This window comes from Perna viridis, chromosome 9 (genome assembly GCF_037379345.1).
Source record: "Perna viridis isolate PV_CMFRI_1.1 ecotype Kerala chromosome 9, ASM3737934v1, whole genome shotgun sequence".
NCBI lineage: Eukaryota > Metazoa > Mollusca > Bivalvia > Mytilida > Mytilidae > Perna > Perna viridis.
Genome location: NC_142453.1, coordinates 39,774,289 through 39,791,391, shown reverse-complemented (window position 1 = coordinate 39,791,391; position 17,103 = coordinate 39,774,289). Strand labels below are relative to the sequence as shown.

The 17,103-nt window shown below is 32.3% G+C and overlaps 1 protein-coding gene across 1 annotated transcript; it reads left to right on the top strand.

The window, feature by feature from the left end:
- Nucleotides 1-1,049: 1,049 nt before the first annotated feature.
- On the top strand, nt 1,050-4,310 carry LOC148608476 (uncharacterized). The gene is made up of 4 exons (XM_088545563.1): nt 1,050-1,172; nt 1,878-1,957; nt 3,228-3,414; nt 3,855-4,310. The coding sequence occupies exons 1-4, from the start codon at nt 1,075-1,077 to the stop codon at nt 4,210-4,212; spliced, it is 723 nt and encodes a 240-aa protein (XP_088401689.1). The 5' UTR covers nt 1,050-1,074; the 3' UTR covers nt 4,213-4,310.
- The last annotated feature ends 12,793 nt before the right edge of the window (nt 4,311-17,103 follow it).

Sequence of the window (17,103 nt, the reverse complement as noted above, 5' to 3'; positions counted from 1 at the left end):
GAACAAATTGTGTTCCTTTACTTGCTGACCTTTTCCTTCACTCTTATGAGGCTGACTTTATAGCTGATCTGATCAGAAAGAAAGAATATGGTTTCGCTAGATCCTTCAATCTCAGTTTCCGCTATATAGATGACGTATTATCTTTAAACAATCCTAATTTCGGGGATTTGATACATCGCATCTACCCAAAAGAACTTGAGATAAAGGATACTACAAACACTGTGAAGTCAGCCTCATATCTTGACCTACACTTGGAAATCGATGGTAAAGGAAAACTATTGACCAAACTTTAACGACAAACGTGATGACTTTTCATTCAGAATTGTCAACTTTCCTTTCATCTATGGCAACATCCCTTCGGCACCTGCTTATGGAATGTTCTTATCACAACTCATACGTTATGCCAGAGCTTGCCGAAACTATGCAGACTTTTTGTATCGCGCTAGGACTCTAACAAATAGGCTTCTGGAACAGGGGTATATTGCTACAAGATTAAAGTAATCACTACAGAAGTTTTATGGTCGTCATCATGAACTCGTTGATCGTTATGGTGTATCCATCTACGCCATAAAAACTGATTTATTCAACGTGTCATAGTTTTCCTTTCCTCGTTTGTCTACCCCGGACTTGACCTTTTGTGAGCAACTCGGCGGGTGTTTCTAGAAAAGGCAGAGGACGCTTACCATACCGGTGCACAGTTGCTCATTTGCTTTTGTTACTTTATATGTATGATTTTAGTTACTTTATGTTCTTTGTTGTGTATGTCTGTTTTCCATGTCTGGTCTTTGTCCCTGGATTCATTCTTTTGATTACCGCAGTGAATATGTGTCACAAAATATTAAATAATAATTAAGAATTCCCATAACATCAGATAAATTATGGCAATGTTTCCCCGAAAATATTCACAGTACATTTAATTTATTCATGACGTTTTTAACCCCGGAAACTCAGTGTTACTCACACAGGAAACCGGGAAATGTTGAATAGAAACTGATTGAAATGTACCTATTTTATTTTTGTTTGTATTTTAATTCTGATCTTTTGGCTGAACAGTCATTATTTCCTAAACTGATCATGTTAAAGTTTTCAATTGCATTATCTCTTTTCATTCGGATTTGTTCGTTTCTTGACCCAAAAGGACTAAATGTCTGTCCACGGAAATCCACATGCAAGTAGGTACTAGTTCAAGGATTACGTTATGTTTAAAATCAAGTGTTGCCACTTTATTTTTTTGTTCATTTTCCGAACAGGTGTTAGTTTTTTGTAAGTTTTTGTTTTGTTATGTTTTTAGTTTTTTTTGTTTTTTTGTTTTGTTTTTTGTTTTTTTGTTTTTGTTTTTTGTTTTTTGTTTTTTGTTTGTTCGTTTGTTTGTTTGTTTGTTTTTTGTTCAATTTTTGTTTTTGAATAGTTTTCCATAGCAAAAACTATTTTATGAACTACCTTTTATAAGTTATTAAACAAGCCTTTACTGATTTAAGGTTTAAACAATTAAATAAGGGCAAAATGAGATCTCAACTCACCCTTTTTTTAGTTTTTTTAGATGTGTTTGTTTGTTTAGTCTGTTTCTTTTTTCTTGTGTTTCAAATGTGTATTTAGTTTTCATTGGATATCTTCTTTTATTTTGTGTTCTTGTATGGTTTTACTGATGTTTAAGTCAAAGTTCAGATATCGATTTTATTGAGATTGATCCAGCGTTTATCAGTGTTTGACCTTTACAACGATGGGAAAAACCTCAAACATCTTCACGTCGTACCTTAATCTTTTAGTATCGGCATTGGGAGTAGATACGTTTGGTATAATAAGGAAAAAACAATGCACTTTCCGTCACAATGAAAGCAAGCTATTTAATATTGTTAGTATAAACGTTGTATTTTCAGGGTGGATAGACTTTTTTGTGACCATGAGAAAATTATTGAATGCTGTCCAGATTACTTTAACATGAATGGAACTTGTCAAGGTGAAATTATAGCAATGTAAAACACACAAACGTCTATGTTTAAATGTACGAAGACGCTCATCACATCATCAAAATTTCAAAACCAAGTTTATTCTTGCTTCAATAGTCATCGCTGTAAGGTTTCTATAACTCATTTACTGAAGGGGAGAAAGCATCAGTGCTGTCTTACATTGGTATGTTGTCTGAAACATGAATGGCTCAAAATTGTTCCGTCGGAACAGTTTGAAAGAAAAAAATGTATGCAGTTAGGCAATAACGCATATCTACTGTATTCTCCAATGCAATTATTTATTTAATTGGACAAATTGTGTTTTTAATGAACATTTTATATAGCTGGGTAAAACAAAAAAAAAAACAAGGCGTTAATGTAGACATGTTTTGTTTGCCTCTGTTATACTTTGACTGAGCATGGTCATTGCAGTCAATATTTTAGCCATTAGTGAATTAGAGCAAAAAAATTGTCCAAGAACATAAGATTGCGTTTACATAATTTTGAATTATATGCTTTATACCATGGGGGCTCTAAAGTCTGATACATTTTGATCTAAATGTAACTTCAAATGTTTGAGTTGTTTAAGTTATTGAACGTACATTTGTGTCACTAATTCATGAAATACCAAAATTCCTTCGTTTCATATGTTTATTACGTTATTTTTATGTGAGGTTCTTTTCCCCCTTAATCCTAATTTTCTATTTTGTACATGCTTAGCTTCCAGAGAATCTAATGTCGCTCACGTTTTGTTTGCTTGTTTGTTTGTTTTGTATTTGTTTTTGTGTTCCAGATACATATCGCTTGCGTTTTATTATTATTTTTTTGTGTGTGTGACATCTTTTTCTTTGTCTGTAGTTTTTATGTGTAATATGTTTAATCGTTCTTATAGATTTTGTATTTGGATCAGCTCTATGCCATGTGTTCATGCTAAGACCATGTGTTTTTCTTTTGTCTTGACGTATTTGAACAGCTTATGCTTCTGTATTTGTTTTGCCTGTTTACCGTGGAATATTTTGATATTCACCTCACAAATGTATTGAAACATTTCGATTCATCCATATACATCTGAAACTTCTGAATGTCAATTTCCGATGGCATCTCTTTCATGTGCATGGAACACCTTTCACTGAATAATTTCAATACTGAAGACATGATATTCAAGTAAATATTACACTTACCTTTTTCATGAATATTCCCCGGCACGTATGAAAAAAATTGAATCATTCACGTGTAATTTGAATAGTGTATATCAGACCCAAATATTCTTCACTATTTTAGAGTGTCCTATTGGCATGTATGGTAAAAACTGTACCGAAACATGTTTACCCAAAAAATATGGACCTAAGTGTACCAAAACCTGCACCTGTAACATAAACCAGCACTGCAATCCTGCGTATGGATGTGTATGTAATACTGGCCTCACCGGACTAAACTGTACTTTAAGTAAATATGACACAATCTCCAGGTACGGTTATTGCATAATTTATTCTGTACTGTTCTGTTTTAAGTGGCACAAATGTGGCGTCATTACAATGAATTAAAACCAGAAAACTTTTAAATGTTTCAATTTTCGTATTTGGCATTTTTTTATGTTATTTCAACTAATTTGATAATGTGGTCTATAATTATAGCCTCATGCCCCTACACCTTTACTATGTATAAAACAGGAAATATGGTATGATCGCCAATCTACAGTCATATGTGCCGATCATATAATATGATCTGCCTGGTTTTTTCATCTTAATATCTTTAACAAATTGTATTTATTTCATGTGTTTCAGCTAATCATATCATCAGCTATTTTAGATACTTAATGCGTTGTTTATTCTTAAAAAATGTATGTAGACATTTATTTTTTTTTTAAGTGTGATGATCATGTTGACGTAAAATAAAAATCGATTTCAGGCACGTAATAATGTCCAGAATAATGTCGGGAATGGTCGTGTTTGTAGTCGTCCTATCATCGATATCCATTACATTGTTAGTACGGAACTACAAACGATCTAAAGCAGCAGCTCATTTTAATGACACATATGATGCAGCACTTGATAAACAATTAAGTAATGCTATGCCTATATATACTGACCCACAGACACAAGATTCGAATGACTTGCTGACACAAAAGGAACATGACCAAAGTCGTTCAGTACCAAATCTTAATACAACTATTGTGATTGAACCACTTTCATACACAGCTTTAACAGCTGAGAGCAGTGGATATTTGAATCCTTACTCTGCTATACGTCAAGGCGACAATATATAAAAGACCTGCATAAATATACTATTTAAATGTATAAATAATTTTCTGTAAATGTTTCTTTGAATGTATTTAATGTGATCATAAATTCCACTGTCTGTTTATTTAAGTACATTATCAAATAACAAATAAAATACTCTGAAATCAAACAAGCTTCATTACATTCTAGTATTTGTTTATTTTAACATGTATCATTTTAACTGTCGAAAAATAAACATTAGAGATACATGGTTGATAATAAAGTGTTACTATACTGCTACTACACTCTCCAAAAGAAGAGACTCTGGAAAACCATGAGTATGTGCTATACTCTTTTGGTCTCGCTACCAATGACGATGATTGTGATATACCATCTATGCACTGGATTCCCAAACTCCACAATAATCTATACAAACAAAGTTACATACCTGGATCTGCAAAATGTACCAACAAACCTCTTTCAAAACTTTTTTAACTTCTATACTCACAGCTGTCAAAGAGGGACTGTAGTCCTACCATAGCACTTGTTACTCCCGTGGTTGAATGAACTCAATATGGATCCTGAAAATTTCGAAAGATCATTTGGAGACTATCAGTTCAAGACTATTATCAGAATATAATAGCATTAAAACCTATGCTTTTTTCAAAACTGTATACTTCTATTCCCCATACTCAGATAAAATCCTGACTTAAAACATTGTACATCGTTGTTTTACCTAGATACAAATAGATAGTTCTTGGTAGAGATTCCTAGTACTTTGTAAGAAATAACTCCAAATCATCTTCCAAATTATCAGAAGATGTTTATAAAATGATGATACTTAATCGACAACATATTTGTGTCGTGGACGCGTTTTCAACAAACGATCGGCATTCCAATGGGAACAAACTGTGCTCCTCTACTTGCTGTCCTATTCCTTCACTTATATGAGGCTGACCGAAAAAACAATCTTTTAGCTTGATCCTTTAATCTCAGTTTCCGCTATTTAGATGACGTATTATTTTTAAACAATCCTAAATGCAGGGATTTGATACATCGAATCTACCCCAAATACTTGCGATAAAGGATACGACAGAGACTATGAAGTCAGTTGTCTCATATCCTAACCAACACTTGGTCAAGAAATCAATGGTAAAAGAAAACTATAGGCCAAACTTTACGACAAACGTGATGACTTTTCATTCAAAATCCTTTCATCTGTGACACCATCCCTTCAGCACCTGCATATAAAGTTAACTATCACAACTCATACGTTATGCAAGAGCTTGCCGAAACTATGCAGACATTTTTGTATCGCGCTAGACTTCTAACAAGTAGGCTTCTGGAACTTAGTTATGTTGCTACAAAATTGAAGTCGTCACTACATAAGTTTTATGGTCGTCATCATGAACTCATGGTGTATCCATCTGCGCACTGAAAACTGATTTGTTTAACGTGTCATAGTTTTCCTTTCCTCTTCCGTCTACACCGGACTTGACTTTTTATAAGCAATTCGGCGGGTGTTTCTAGAAAAAAACATAGGAAGCTTACCCTATCGGTGCATCAGATTCAAGGAAAAGTCACAGTGTGTAGTAACTACAATTGTTTACAACTTGTGCTAATTATACTTTTGCACATTTTTAAAGTCTGATTTATATCTTCTTGAACGATACCAGCTTATTAAGTTACGTGCCGGTGATTTAGGATTATTAATGTAGCACATTTATGCCGGGTATATACATTCACACATACATAGATGAGGGTAATGTAAAAGGTAAACTGACAGTGAGTCGAATGCAGTTTTATCGGTATCTTATTTTTTTTTTAATTGTTATAACTGCCTTATATTTCTATTGTGATTTCAGTCATGCTACTTAAAATAATTTGATAATATTCAATGACAATAATAAGTCAAATCGTCTGCGACGGCCCTGATAAACATTAAAAGGCTTATTTTGAAGATCTTGATATAATTTCACATTTAACACTATCGGGTTCACCACAATATTTTCTGTCTCGACTATAAAATACTGCCGTTCTTCTGCATCTATCTACGTAGCCATTGAAACAGAGCAGCTGAACAAGAATAAATATGGTAAATATGTCAAAGAGAAAAAACCCAACCGGGAACAAATGTCAGCTCAAAGCCACCAATGTGTCTTCAATGAATAATAAGGACACGCGCATACCACAGGGCAGGTTGTAGCTGACCCCATAACAACACTATACATCGACACAGCATGGAAGTTCCCCTCATAGACTCCAGCAAAATAAAGATTAACTGAAAGTGAAAACGAGGCAAAACATACAGAGACCAGAATAGTCTATCCAGACTTGGGAGAGGCGCAAAAAAAATACGAAGGGCAAAAGTATTCTGGCATGATCACAACCCTCCGCTTTCCAAATTTGGCTAGCACATTTCCTAGCGCATTTCTATTTTGTTTTTACTCTATCACTTCATATAAAAAAGATGTGACTGATCAACACTTTAACTTGCCGATAAAACATCAGAAATCAAATACTTAATTCTTATGATTATATTTGAAATGTTTCTTTTATATCATATCTATTTCATTTGAATATACACAAAAAGGACAAAACACACAGTGATATATCACATAAACATCATTTAATATGGAAGTGGCTTATAACAATAGCTAGAAGACTTTTTTATTAATTTATAGAAATAGCCATCTAATGGTGTTAGCATATTTGAATGATACACACATAGAATATAGTCATTCAGGGTGTTAGCATCTGGTCTTTACAAACTAAAGAAATAATGCAATGGCACTGTATAACTTAATTCATACAGGTTTGCTTTCATATTGTAAGTAATTAGAGCGATAAATAAAATACACATAACCCACGGATTGATTTTTATTTTGGAGATTTTTATACGAGAAATAATGGTTCATCAGATGTCTTAATATTTTTTACCAAAATTATTGTGTTTTCCTCTTAATATAAAAATCAATACCAAGGAAATATCATGAAACAATAAGCAAAAAATGTATTCTGCTCCAAAGCATGTTGAGTAAATCAAATAGTATCACTGTTACTTTTTTCAGAAAGCAGCAAATGCATGGGGATGAACTATTCAATAAATTACACGAAACAACTAATTCTCTGCTTAAACAATTTTTAGCATGTTCATGTCTTTATAGCTTAATATACATAACTTGTTCGACTCGCACTATATAAACAATTCATAGACCGGTCCTTCAATATTTGATAGTACCAAAATATTACGTGTGATAAAATGAGTAATCAAGGGAACCAAGGTTATAGCGGTAATCAGAAGAATGTAATCCAGGGACAAATACCAGACTTGGAAAACAGACATACACAACAAAGAACATAAATAACGAAAATAATACATACAAAGTAAAAAATGTAAATAAGAAACTCCGACTGGAAAAGAAGTTGGATAAATTATCAAGTGATGTTTTGAAAAAAATATTGCAAGGTCATATAGTTGAATTTATATGGATATAGGCACTAAGTTCCTCAAAAGGTCGTATTGTGATACGTCTTTACAAAAACAAACAAGCATTTAATAGTAAACATGATAGAAATTAAAATTTAACAGAAAAGCACATTATTTTCTTAAAGGTCTGAAAACAAGGATATAATAGTTTTTGTTGTTGGTTTGTTTATTTGTTCGTTTGGTTAATGGTTGATGATAAATTGAGGTATAAGATGAAAATAATGTTTAATACGTTGTACGGGAGTACGTTTGAACTATTGTAGATTTCAATGTTTATTTTCAAGTACTGCATTCGTGTGATGTGTGACGGTTCGTTTGTTTGCCTTCTTAATCATCTATTGTTCAAAATATTTTGATAAGCAAAATGTTGGTCACCTATTTAATTTTTTAATCTAAATATAGATTTGTAACCGGAACAAAATATTAACTAGAAATCATCATTACATAGAACTAGTGAATATTCGCGTTTTCTACCTAAGACATACACACGCTGCTCTGTTAAAAATATCTTTAGAATTTATTCTCAACAAAAATGCCCACCTGTGACATTAATAAAATGACGATATGGCATTTTCCTTAGGATTTGGAGATGTAGATGTCAAAAGTACTGGACGCTCAGTTACTGTACCTAATGCAGATAAAGCGCGACTGATGTATTATCTGGATTGCATTTTCTGTGCTCTTGATTTGACAAACGTGAGTACAAACCTTCGGCGATTATGGGACTACAGCCATTTTTCGTCACTTTTACAGGCGGAGACGAACAAACTTCTCTGTGTGTGTTATTAAATCGGCTGGTGTTGGAAAACAAATGCATATTCCACTCAGATGAAGCGTGTGGAGACAGCAACAATGAGTTCTTCGAAATTAATTCCAAGCGGACGACATTTGCTGCCGTCCAGTCTGTTATGATCGTATCGGTTAGGGCATCAGTCACTAAGATCATGTGTTACAAAATGTCATGGCATCTTGAAGCATTTAAAAGAATGTCACGATAGACAAATGCTAATTATTCGTTTACCACTGACTTAAGAGAAGAACATATAGTTTTTTTTTGGTAACTCTTTTTATACAAACTCACTGTATGTCGGTATTATATTCTTAGATGGACATTTTTTTTCTTTGACTATAACAACGTACTTACTTCCTTTGGTAATCAAATATATTTATGATCTTTCATCTAATATCCATACTTTTTCTAGCTTTATAATATATTTTTGACTAAACTTCACAAAATTCTAGTTTTACATTGGTAAAGGTTCAATTCAATTATAAATAATAAAAGTATGTACTTTGTGTATTTTTATGGTTGCAGGTAGTGATAACTGGTCAAGAATCATGGATAAATAGCATCTAATGACGAAACAACTGGAAAAAAAATATCAATAAAATAAATATCTTATAGACTTCGATTGTTAAGGGGAAATGATTAAAAGGAAACCAGTGAAAGAACATTAATCAAAAATGAAAAACTTCCGGACACAGCATTAATAACAAAAATAACACGCATATGGGAACAATTGTAAATGACCACTACGGACAATTATTATGCTCATATAATCAATCATCGTAAAAAGTAATTTAAACGATATGTTATTAAGCCGAAAACAGTGGTCAGTGAAAAAGGAAACATTCAAATTTAGATCAAATGGACAGGTTATGAAACAAATATGAAGTATTAAAATAGTTTTGAACAACACACTATGATTTTATCCTAATTAAGTCTTCAGTTCGAATACAATCTGATCAAACTAAATGTTGAAGCAATTCTAGATGGAAGTATTATAATATCAGTCAGCAAATGCAGGCTACTTTAAGGTCCATGTTTGTTTATCTACACTAAAGTGTAATTTAAATATCAAAGAGATATATTAAAAAAACGTTTGACAAAACGTCGATTGTTTTTTACCTTCACTTACAAAAATGAAGTTCTGGAGTCGAGTATTTTAGAAAGAAAATATGAATAATTTCCAAAGATCTTAAAAACAAACATTGTCACGAAATTTCACACATGATTTCTATCAAGCCTTTCCTTAAAACTTACTCGATAATATACAAAAAAAAATCGTTTAGAATATTTCTTCATATAATGTTATATATATATTGGATGTTACATGCGAAAATCACACACCGTATAATCACACGTTTCATATATAAGGGTCCCAAGTGATAAGGGATGCGATACACATTTTGTATGTTGATGTTCATTTTATCATATATATTTTAACTATATCTCACGTATTTCCCGAGTAGTGATGTGAAATAGTGTATGCGATATAGAGTAAACGATATTTGAATTTTACAATCACTTACAATGCAACTGAATTTATATTTTATGTTCATGTATTTATGTATTAAGCTGAATTGAAGATAGTGTGTTTGCTACTCTCTGATTATCATAGGTTTGTTTTGTTTGATGTCTGAGTTGCAAGTTACTTTCTGTTGAGGGTTTACCTTCTAAACCAGAACAAAATATTTGAAAAGAAATAGTATCGATTGCAAAAGAAATTATGAATATCCAATAGCTTATTTTCTACCTGAGATATGTAAACGTACCCGTTATTTCAATAGGTTTAATTGTGTTTAAAGAGAAAATCAATAGAATCATGTTGGTATTAATTGCCCTTTTCATCACTTATATAAAGCAAAGTTTATCAAATCATTACCGAACACGCAAGATTTCATAGTAGGATATAATTCAATTTACAGCGTCCAACAGGTACTGTCTATGCTACCGATGTTTAGTTGAGTCAGGGTTATTCAATAACTTCCTTTACTTTGTGGGGGTTATGTTTGTTATTTTTCGTTTGTGGCTGTTTTTCCCAGTTTGGGATGTGTCCTTGAAATATATATATATTAGTTATCCCTCGAATCTCGGTTCTCTTGATTACTTGTAAAATTAAAGATGTCACTTTTTGTCTTTTTTGACGTTCATATCGACTAACATCGAGAAGGGCTCGAATGGCTTAATACGCTACTTGGACGGGGTTGTCATCATTGACTGGTTGACCGTTTAAAGATGTCAAATTTTGGTTGACTAATAGACTAGATCATTCAACTAGTACCAAGCTTTTCTCTGCATGAAAAAAAAAAGATCCTGTAGGAGTAAAGCTAGAAAAATGTAGTTGTCAACACACGGTGTCTTTGTCACGGCAAAGTCACAAAGATATCAAATCAATTACAATGGAGCAGTCCTATGTTTGAGTCAAACTCAGACGAAAACGTTAGAATTTAACTAAACATAGGCAAATAAAATGATGAAGATAAAACTATTCTTTTTTAAATTACACTCAAAATGTGAAAATTTAATATCTCCACATCATGAAAATTTGCAAAATTGAAAAAGTGTTTGCATCGTTATTAGTGATAAGATTTCACTATGTTGCTCCTCCGACATATAATGTCACACAGAGGTCCAATAAGGACTACGGGAACATTGATACAATGGATCGTTGTATAGAAGACATTTTAAAATTAAAGTTACTGCACATGACAAATTCCCCACACCTTTGATTTTATCATTGCAATCATAAGGCATTAAAGTTCCATGTTCCATTATCCAATAACTTCTCCTTTATGTACGGAACGGTGTACTAAGAGTTTGGGCGTATATAGATCGAGGGTTGATACTGTAAGTGATACAGATTGTGGCTTGTCAAGTTCTGTATATCATATATTTTTAACTATAACTCAAGTGTGTTCCGAGTGAGGATGTGATATAGAGTAAGTTATATATAGTAAATAATATAAATAAGTGTATTTTATTTTTTTATTATTAGCAATATGCATGTATATAGATGAATGGAAGAGGATGTGTGTGTATCTCTCTAGTTATTATGGTTTGATTTTAGGTCACGCTGCTGCATGTTGAGGTGTAAGTTACTTTCACTTTTTAACTATATAAGTCGTTCCAAATATAAAGATAAATAAAAAAAATTGGTCAATCATTTGACCCAAATACCGATTAGAAAATTCACACACTACACCCGGAACAAAAATTACATAGAAATATTCTTAATTACAGAGAAATAGTGAATATTCATTACCTCATAATCTACCTGAGATATATAAACGTTGCGTTTCAAAAAAAAAAACTTTATTGATACATCTTTGAACGTTTGTTGATAATACCTGAACTTAGACATGGCATTTGCCTTAGGATTTCGAGATGTTGACGTTAAGAAGACAGGCACGACATGTACTGTACCAAATTCAGATAAAGCTCGCCTGATGTACTATTTGGATTGCATGTGCAGTGCTTTGGATTTAAAAAATGTGAGTCCAAATTTGCGACGATTACGAGACTACAACAATTATTCGTCACTTTCACAGACCGAGACGAAAGAACTTCTCGTTCTGTGTGCGTTATTAAATCCACTAGTTTTGGAGAACAAATGCATATTCCACTCAGATGAAGCATGTGGAGACAGCAGAAATGAGTTCTTCGAAATCAATTCCAAGCGGACGACATTTGCTGCCGTCCAGTCTGTTATGATCGGATCGGTTAGGGCATCAGTCACTAAGATCATGTGTTACAAAATGTCATGGCTGAAGTGCAACTATCTTGAACCATTTAAAAGAATGGCACGATAGACTAATGCTAACTTAAGCTTAAGAGAAGAACATATTGTTAGTTTGAAAACTCGTTTTACTACAAACTCACAGTATATTGGTATAATATAATTAGATGGACAATTTTTCTTTGACTATAACAACGTATGTACTTCTTGTAATAATCAAATATGTTTATGATCTTTCATCTAATATCCATACTTTTTCTAGCTTTATAATATATACTTGACTACAATTTACAGAATTCTAGTTTTACATTGGTAAAGATTCAATACAATTATAATAGAAGCATGTACTTTGTGTATTTTTATGGTTGCATGTATTGATAACTGGTCAAAATAATGGATATATAGCATCTAAAGACGAAACAACTGAAAGAAATCATCAATTAAATGATTATTTTGTGTATGTGAAAGGTCAATATATAACAAGACTTCCGGACGAAGCATTAATAACAAAAAATAACATGCACATAGAAACAATTGTTAATGACCACTACGGACAGTTATCATGTCCATATAATCAATCATCGTAAAAAAGTCATTTTAACGATAGGTCATTAAGCCGAAAACAGTGGTCAATGAAACAACGCACTATGATTTTATCCTTATTGAGTCTTCAGTTCAAATACAATCTGATCATACTAAATGTTGAAGCAATTCTAGCTTTAATCATAGGGGAAAGTATTATAATATCTGTCAGCAACCACATGCTACTTGAAGGTCCTTATTTGTTTTATATGCACTAACACGTAATTTTAACATCAAATATATATATATATATTCAAAATGTCAGTTGTTTTTTACATTCACTTACAAAAATGAAGTTCCGGAGTCGAGTATTTTAGAAAAGAAAATATAAATAGTTTTCAAAGAGCTCAAAAACAAGAATTGTCACGATATTTCACACAGGCCATATTTTCAATATGATTTCTATCAAGCGTTCCTTACAACTTACTCGATAATATACAAAAATAAAAATCGTTTAGAATATTTTTTTCATATAACGTTATATAAATATTGGATGTTACGTTGTTTGTTGGGGATTAACGTCCGAGCAGCAATATTTCAGCTATATTCAGACAATGAACATGAAATTGATGAAATGAACATGAAATGAAAAAAAGGATGGGTCACAAGGATAATAGGGTCGACAAACTTTGATTGCCACTGGAAAAAGGGAGGATGGGCAAGGTCGGGCAATTTAGCCTCCTGTGGCGGAGCGCAAAGGTTCCTACTCCTATCGAATACCACAGCAGGGTTCTTTAACATGCGAGGAACGTGGCATCTTTCCCAACACGGTGCACCACTATGGTTTGCGGTTCAGGTTTTCCGTATTATAGCCTGACAACCCCAGCATGTAACACGCCAGGGGTACCCCATTCCACCACCTGGGGCACACAGTTGGATGTAACATGCGAAAATCACACACCGTATAACAAAACGTTTCATATATAAGGGTCCCAAGTGATAAGGGATGCGATACACATTTTGTATGTTGATGTTCATTTTATCATATATATTTTAACTATATCGCACGTATTTTCCGAGTAGTAATGTGATATGAAATAGGGTATGCGATATAGAGTAAACGAAATTTGAATTTTACAATTAATTACAATACTGACAAAAACTGAAAAACTTAATTTATATTTTATGTTCATGTATTCATGTATTAACTGAATTGGAAATAGTGTGTTTGCTACTCTCTGATTATCATAGGTTTGTTTTGTTTGATGTCTGAGCTGCAAGTTACTTTCTGTTGAATGTTTACATTCTAAATAGGAACAAAAACTAGAAAGATATTGCAATGATAAAGGACGTCTTTTACTAAAAATACCAGAAAGCAATACCAAAAAGCGCAACAATTGGACAAATCAGATACATCAAAATCCAAGAACAGAAGAACATACAAAAAATGTAATGTATTACATAAAACAGTCAAAAAGCACTAGCATAAGAACCAACAATCTCAGAGAGTTACAACCGGTACTCCGATATTGTGTGCATCTGCTGCTTTGTCTACGGCACCCATCATATTGCAAAAAAAAAATCCAGTAGGAGTTACGCTACAGCAATGTAGTTGCCAACAAACGACGATTCTGTCAAAAGAAAGTCTTAGGCAATTTTTTTTTTTTTTTTTTTTTTTTTTTTTTTTTTTTTATTCTTATTTTTTGTGCGTGTGTTTGTGTGTGTTTTGGTTAATATAATAAAATCGAATGCCGGATTGTCTGCAATATAGTATCCAATAAGGGAATTATTTTGTGGAAAAAAACTTCTTATATGAAAATAAACCATACCAAAAATATAATTTAAATGTGATATCCACTCCTGGTAATCGGTCATCATAAAAAGCATTCAAATTGAAATGTAATTTAACTACAATTAGTTGTAAACTCAAAGAACTCAAAGAATGAAGTCTGTATGAACGACAATGGTCAAGTGATATCACATGAGCCAAAATCAACATAAATTTTATAATGCGTTACCGTATAATTAACTAAAATATCTGTATACCTAGAGATCTCTATATTCAGGACATGGATACTTAATTTGAGACCTTTATTTGAATACGTCTTCAATAAACAGTATGCCAATTGTTTGCTAAACAATTGAAAAGTCTTTCCCTTGACAACTATCTCTTTGCAATGTACATGTAAAGACATTTGGTTTGATGCATAACGGCAACCTTCTTCATAAGTTTGTTTTCTGCACTTGGTAACCTAGACAAATGCAATTGTCGATGTTTCTCTATCATGATTGTTGTAATAGAAACCAGACGACCTTTCATTTGATATACAACAAACCTACTTTATGTGAACTTTAGCATTTTGCACTTATAAACCCAACTGAGTTCTTTTTTCGTATAATAAAATTGATATTTATAATGTACACGTTATGACCTTTAATTTGATATGGGACAACCTAACTATATAGATAACATAGTTTTTGCAATCAAAACATTGTTTTTCGAATGTACGCTTTAAGACCTTTCATTTGATCTGCAACAACCTTACCTATCAAGAGCTTTATTATTTTTTTGCATTTAATGACCCTACTCTTCAATCATGTATCACTTAATTAGTGAAATGTGCTCATTTAGACCTTCAAAATGATATATCACATGACCCCCTTCGACGAAGTTGAAAAAATGATGCAATATAAATTATGTAAATACGTATTGATGAAATATACAAAGTGATTGGAAATATGAAAATTTTAAGTAGTTGTAGTATGTAGTTTTTTTGAATTTTTATATATATATTGCTCCTTGGTTATTTGACAGTTATACTTGAGCAGATCTTTTATTTGTGTGATTATAATTTGTATGTCTATTGTGGATTTTAAAATATGTACCCCCGCTCTGAAGAAATAAAAATTCAATAGATCCAAAACTAAAAAAGATATCTGAAATCTGAAAACTGCTGGTAATTAACTAGTAATTAACAGATGATATGCAACAAAATTACAGAACAACTTGGGAAATTGCAGAGATCATTTTGAGCACAATCATTATTAAATTAAGATGCAATAACGAACTTTAGAAACGTTGTTTCGTAGAGACATGAAACTACCAATTTACACCTGAGGATAACTTAACCTTGAAAAAAACGAACGAGGTCAAGGTCATATAATAATGGACCGGATTCTGCAAAACATTTAAATTGTCATAACGTTTGAACAGACGGTCTGACAGATGTAAACGTTGTCCCAAAATGTAGGGCTGATCGAGAGTCATTGCATACCTGTATGCATGCACTTATCTCTGATCGTTTTCTTAATATCAAGGCCTGAAGTTTGCATAGAGAATGCTTTCTAGCACTCTATGACATTTGACCATGGATTCAAATAAAAGGTCACATGAACCAAAGATCATTGATGAAGGACCCATTTCTCTAAAACTGCTGTACGCGATCATATATTTTTTTTAGAAATAAGTATGATACTTCAAGGCATATAACTCCTGTATGGTTTGATAACAAAATACATGTTTATGTTTATTTATTGGGTCTTCCGCTTAGGTACATGAAACAGTATTCAGATTGATTTTCTAATAGAACATGATAACATCCACATGTTATCCAAGTATGATGATTATATCCTGAAAAATGAGTTCGGGGGACCATTTTGACCATGCTAAGAAACGGGAGGAAGATGTTCATTCCAACTGTTTTAAGACTTAACATTCTACATGAAAGTATTAGGTGCAGTGTCAAAAAGAGAAGAAGGCCTAGATTTCAAGATAAAAAACGTTACGTTGGTAATTTTACACCCTCGGTTCTTCTTAAACGCACAAAAGCATAATTTAAATATCAATAAGATATATTTCATATTTTTGACTAATTGTCAAATATTTTGATCTTCAATTACAAAATTAAACTTCCATTTGGTCGAGTATCGGAAAAAGAAAGAATTCATTATTTCAAAAGAATTCAATAAGGAAGTAGTTCTGCAAACCGATAATTGTCATGGGATATCACAAGGTCCACAATTAACATAATTTATCTTAAATCTTCCCTTACAACTAATTTTACTTAAGTAAACATCATTTTGTATATCAAGCGTTCTATATATTGATTTATTGTACTGTAATATAATTTCCCCATATAAAGCAAAGAAAAGTCGGCGTGCACTTAATTTCCATACTTCACCAGTGCAATTATAGTTAAAAGTTGTGACGTAACTAAAGTTCATTTTAAACAAGATTTAATTATATTAATTAAAAGCGTTATTGCATGAAAACTTGGGAATATTATCCCTCGTAGAATTTATACAGCACTCGTAAACGCATGCATAAAATTCTACTCGGAATAATATTCCTAAGTATTCATACAATAACCATATATTATCACATATTACGTTGAAATAATATCGTT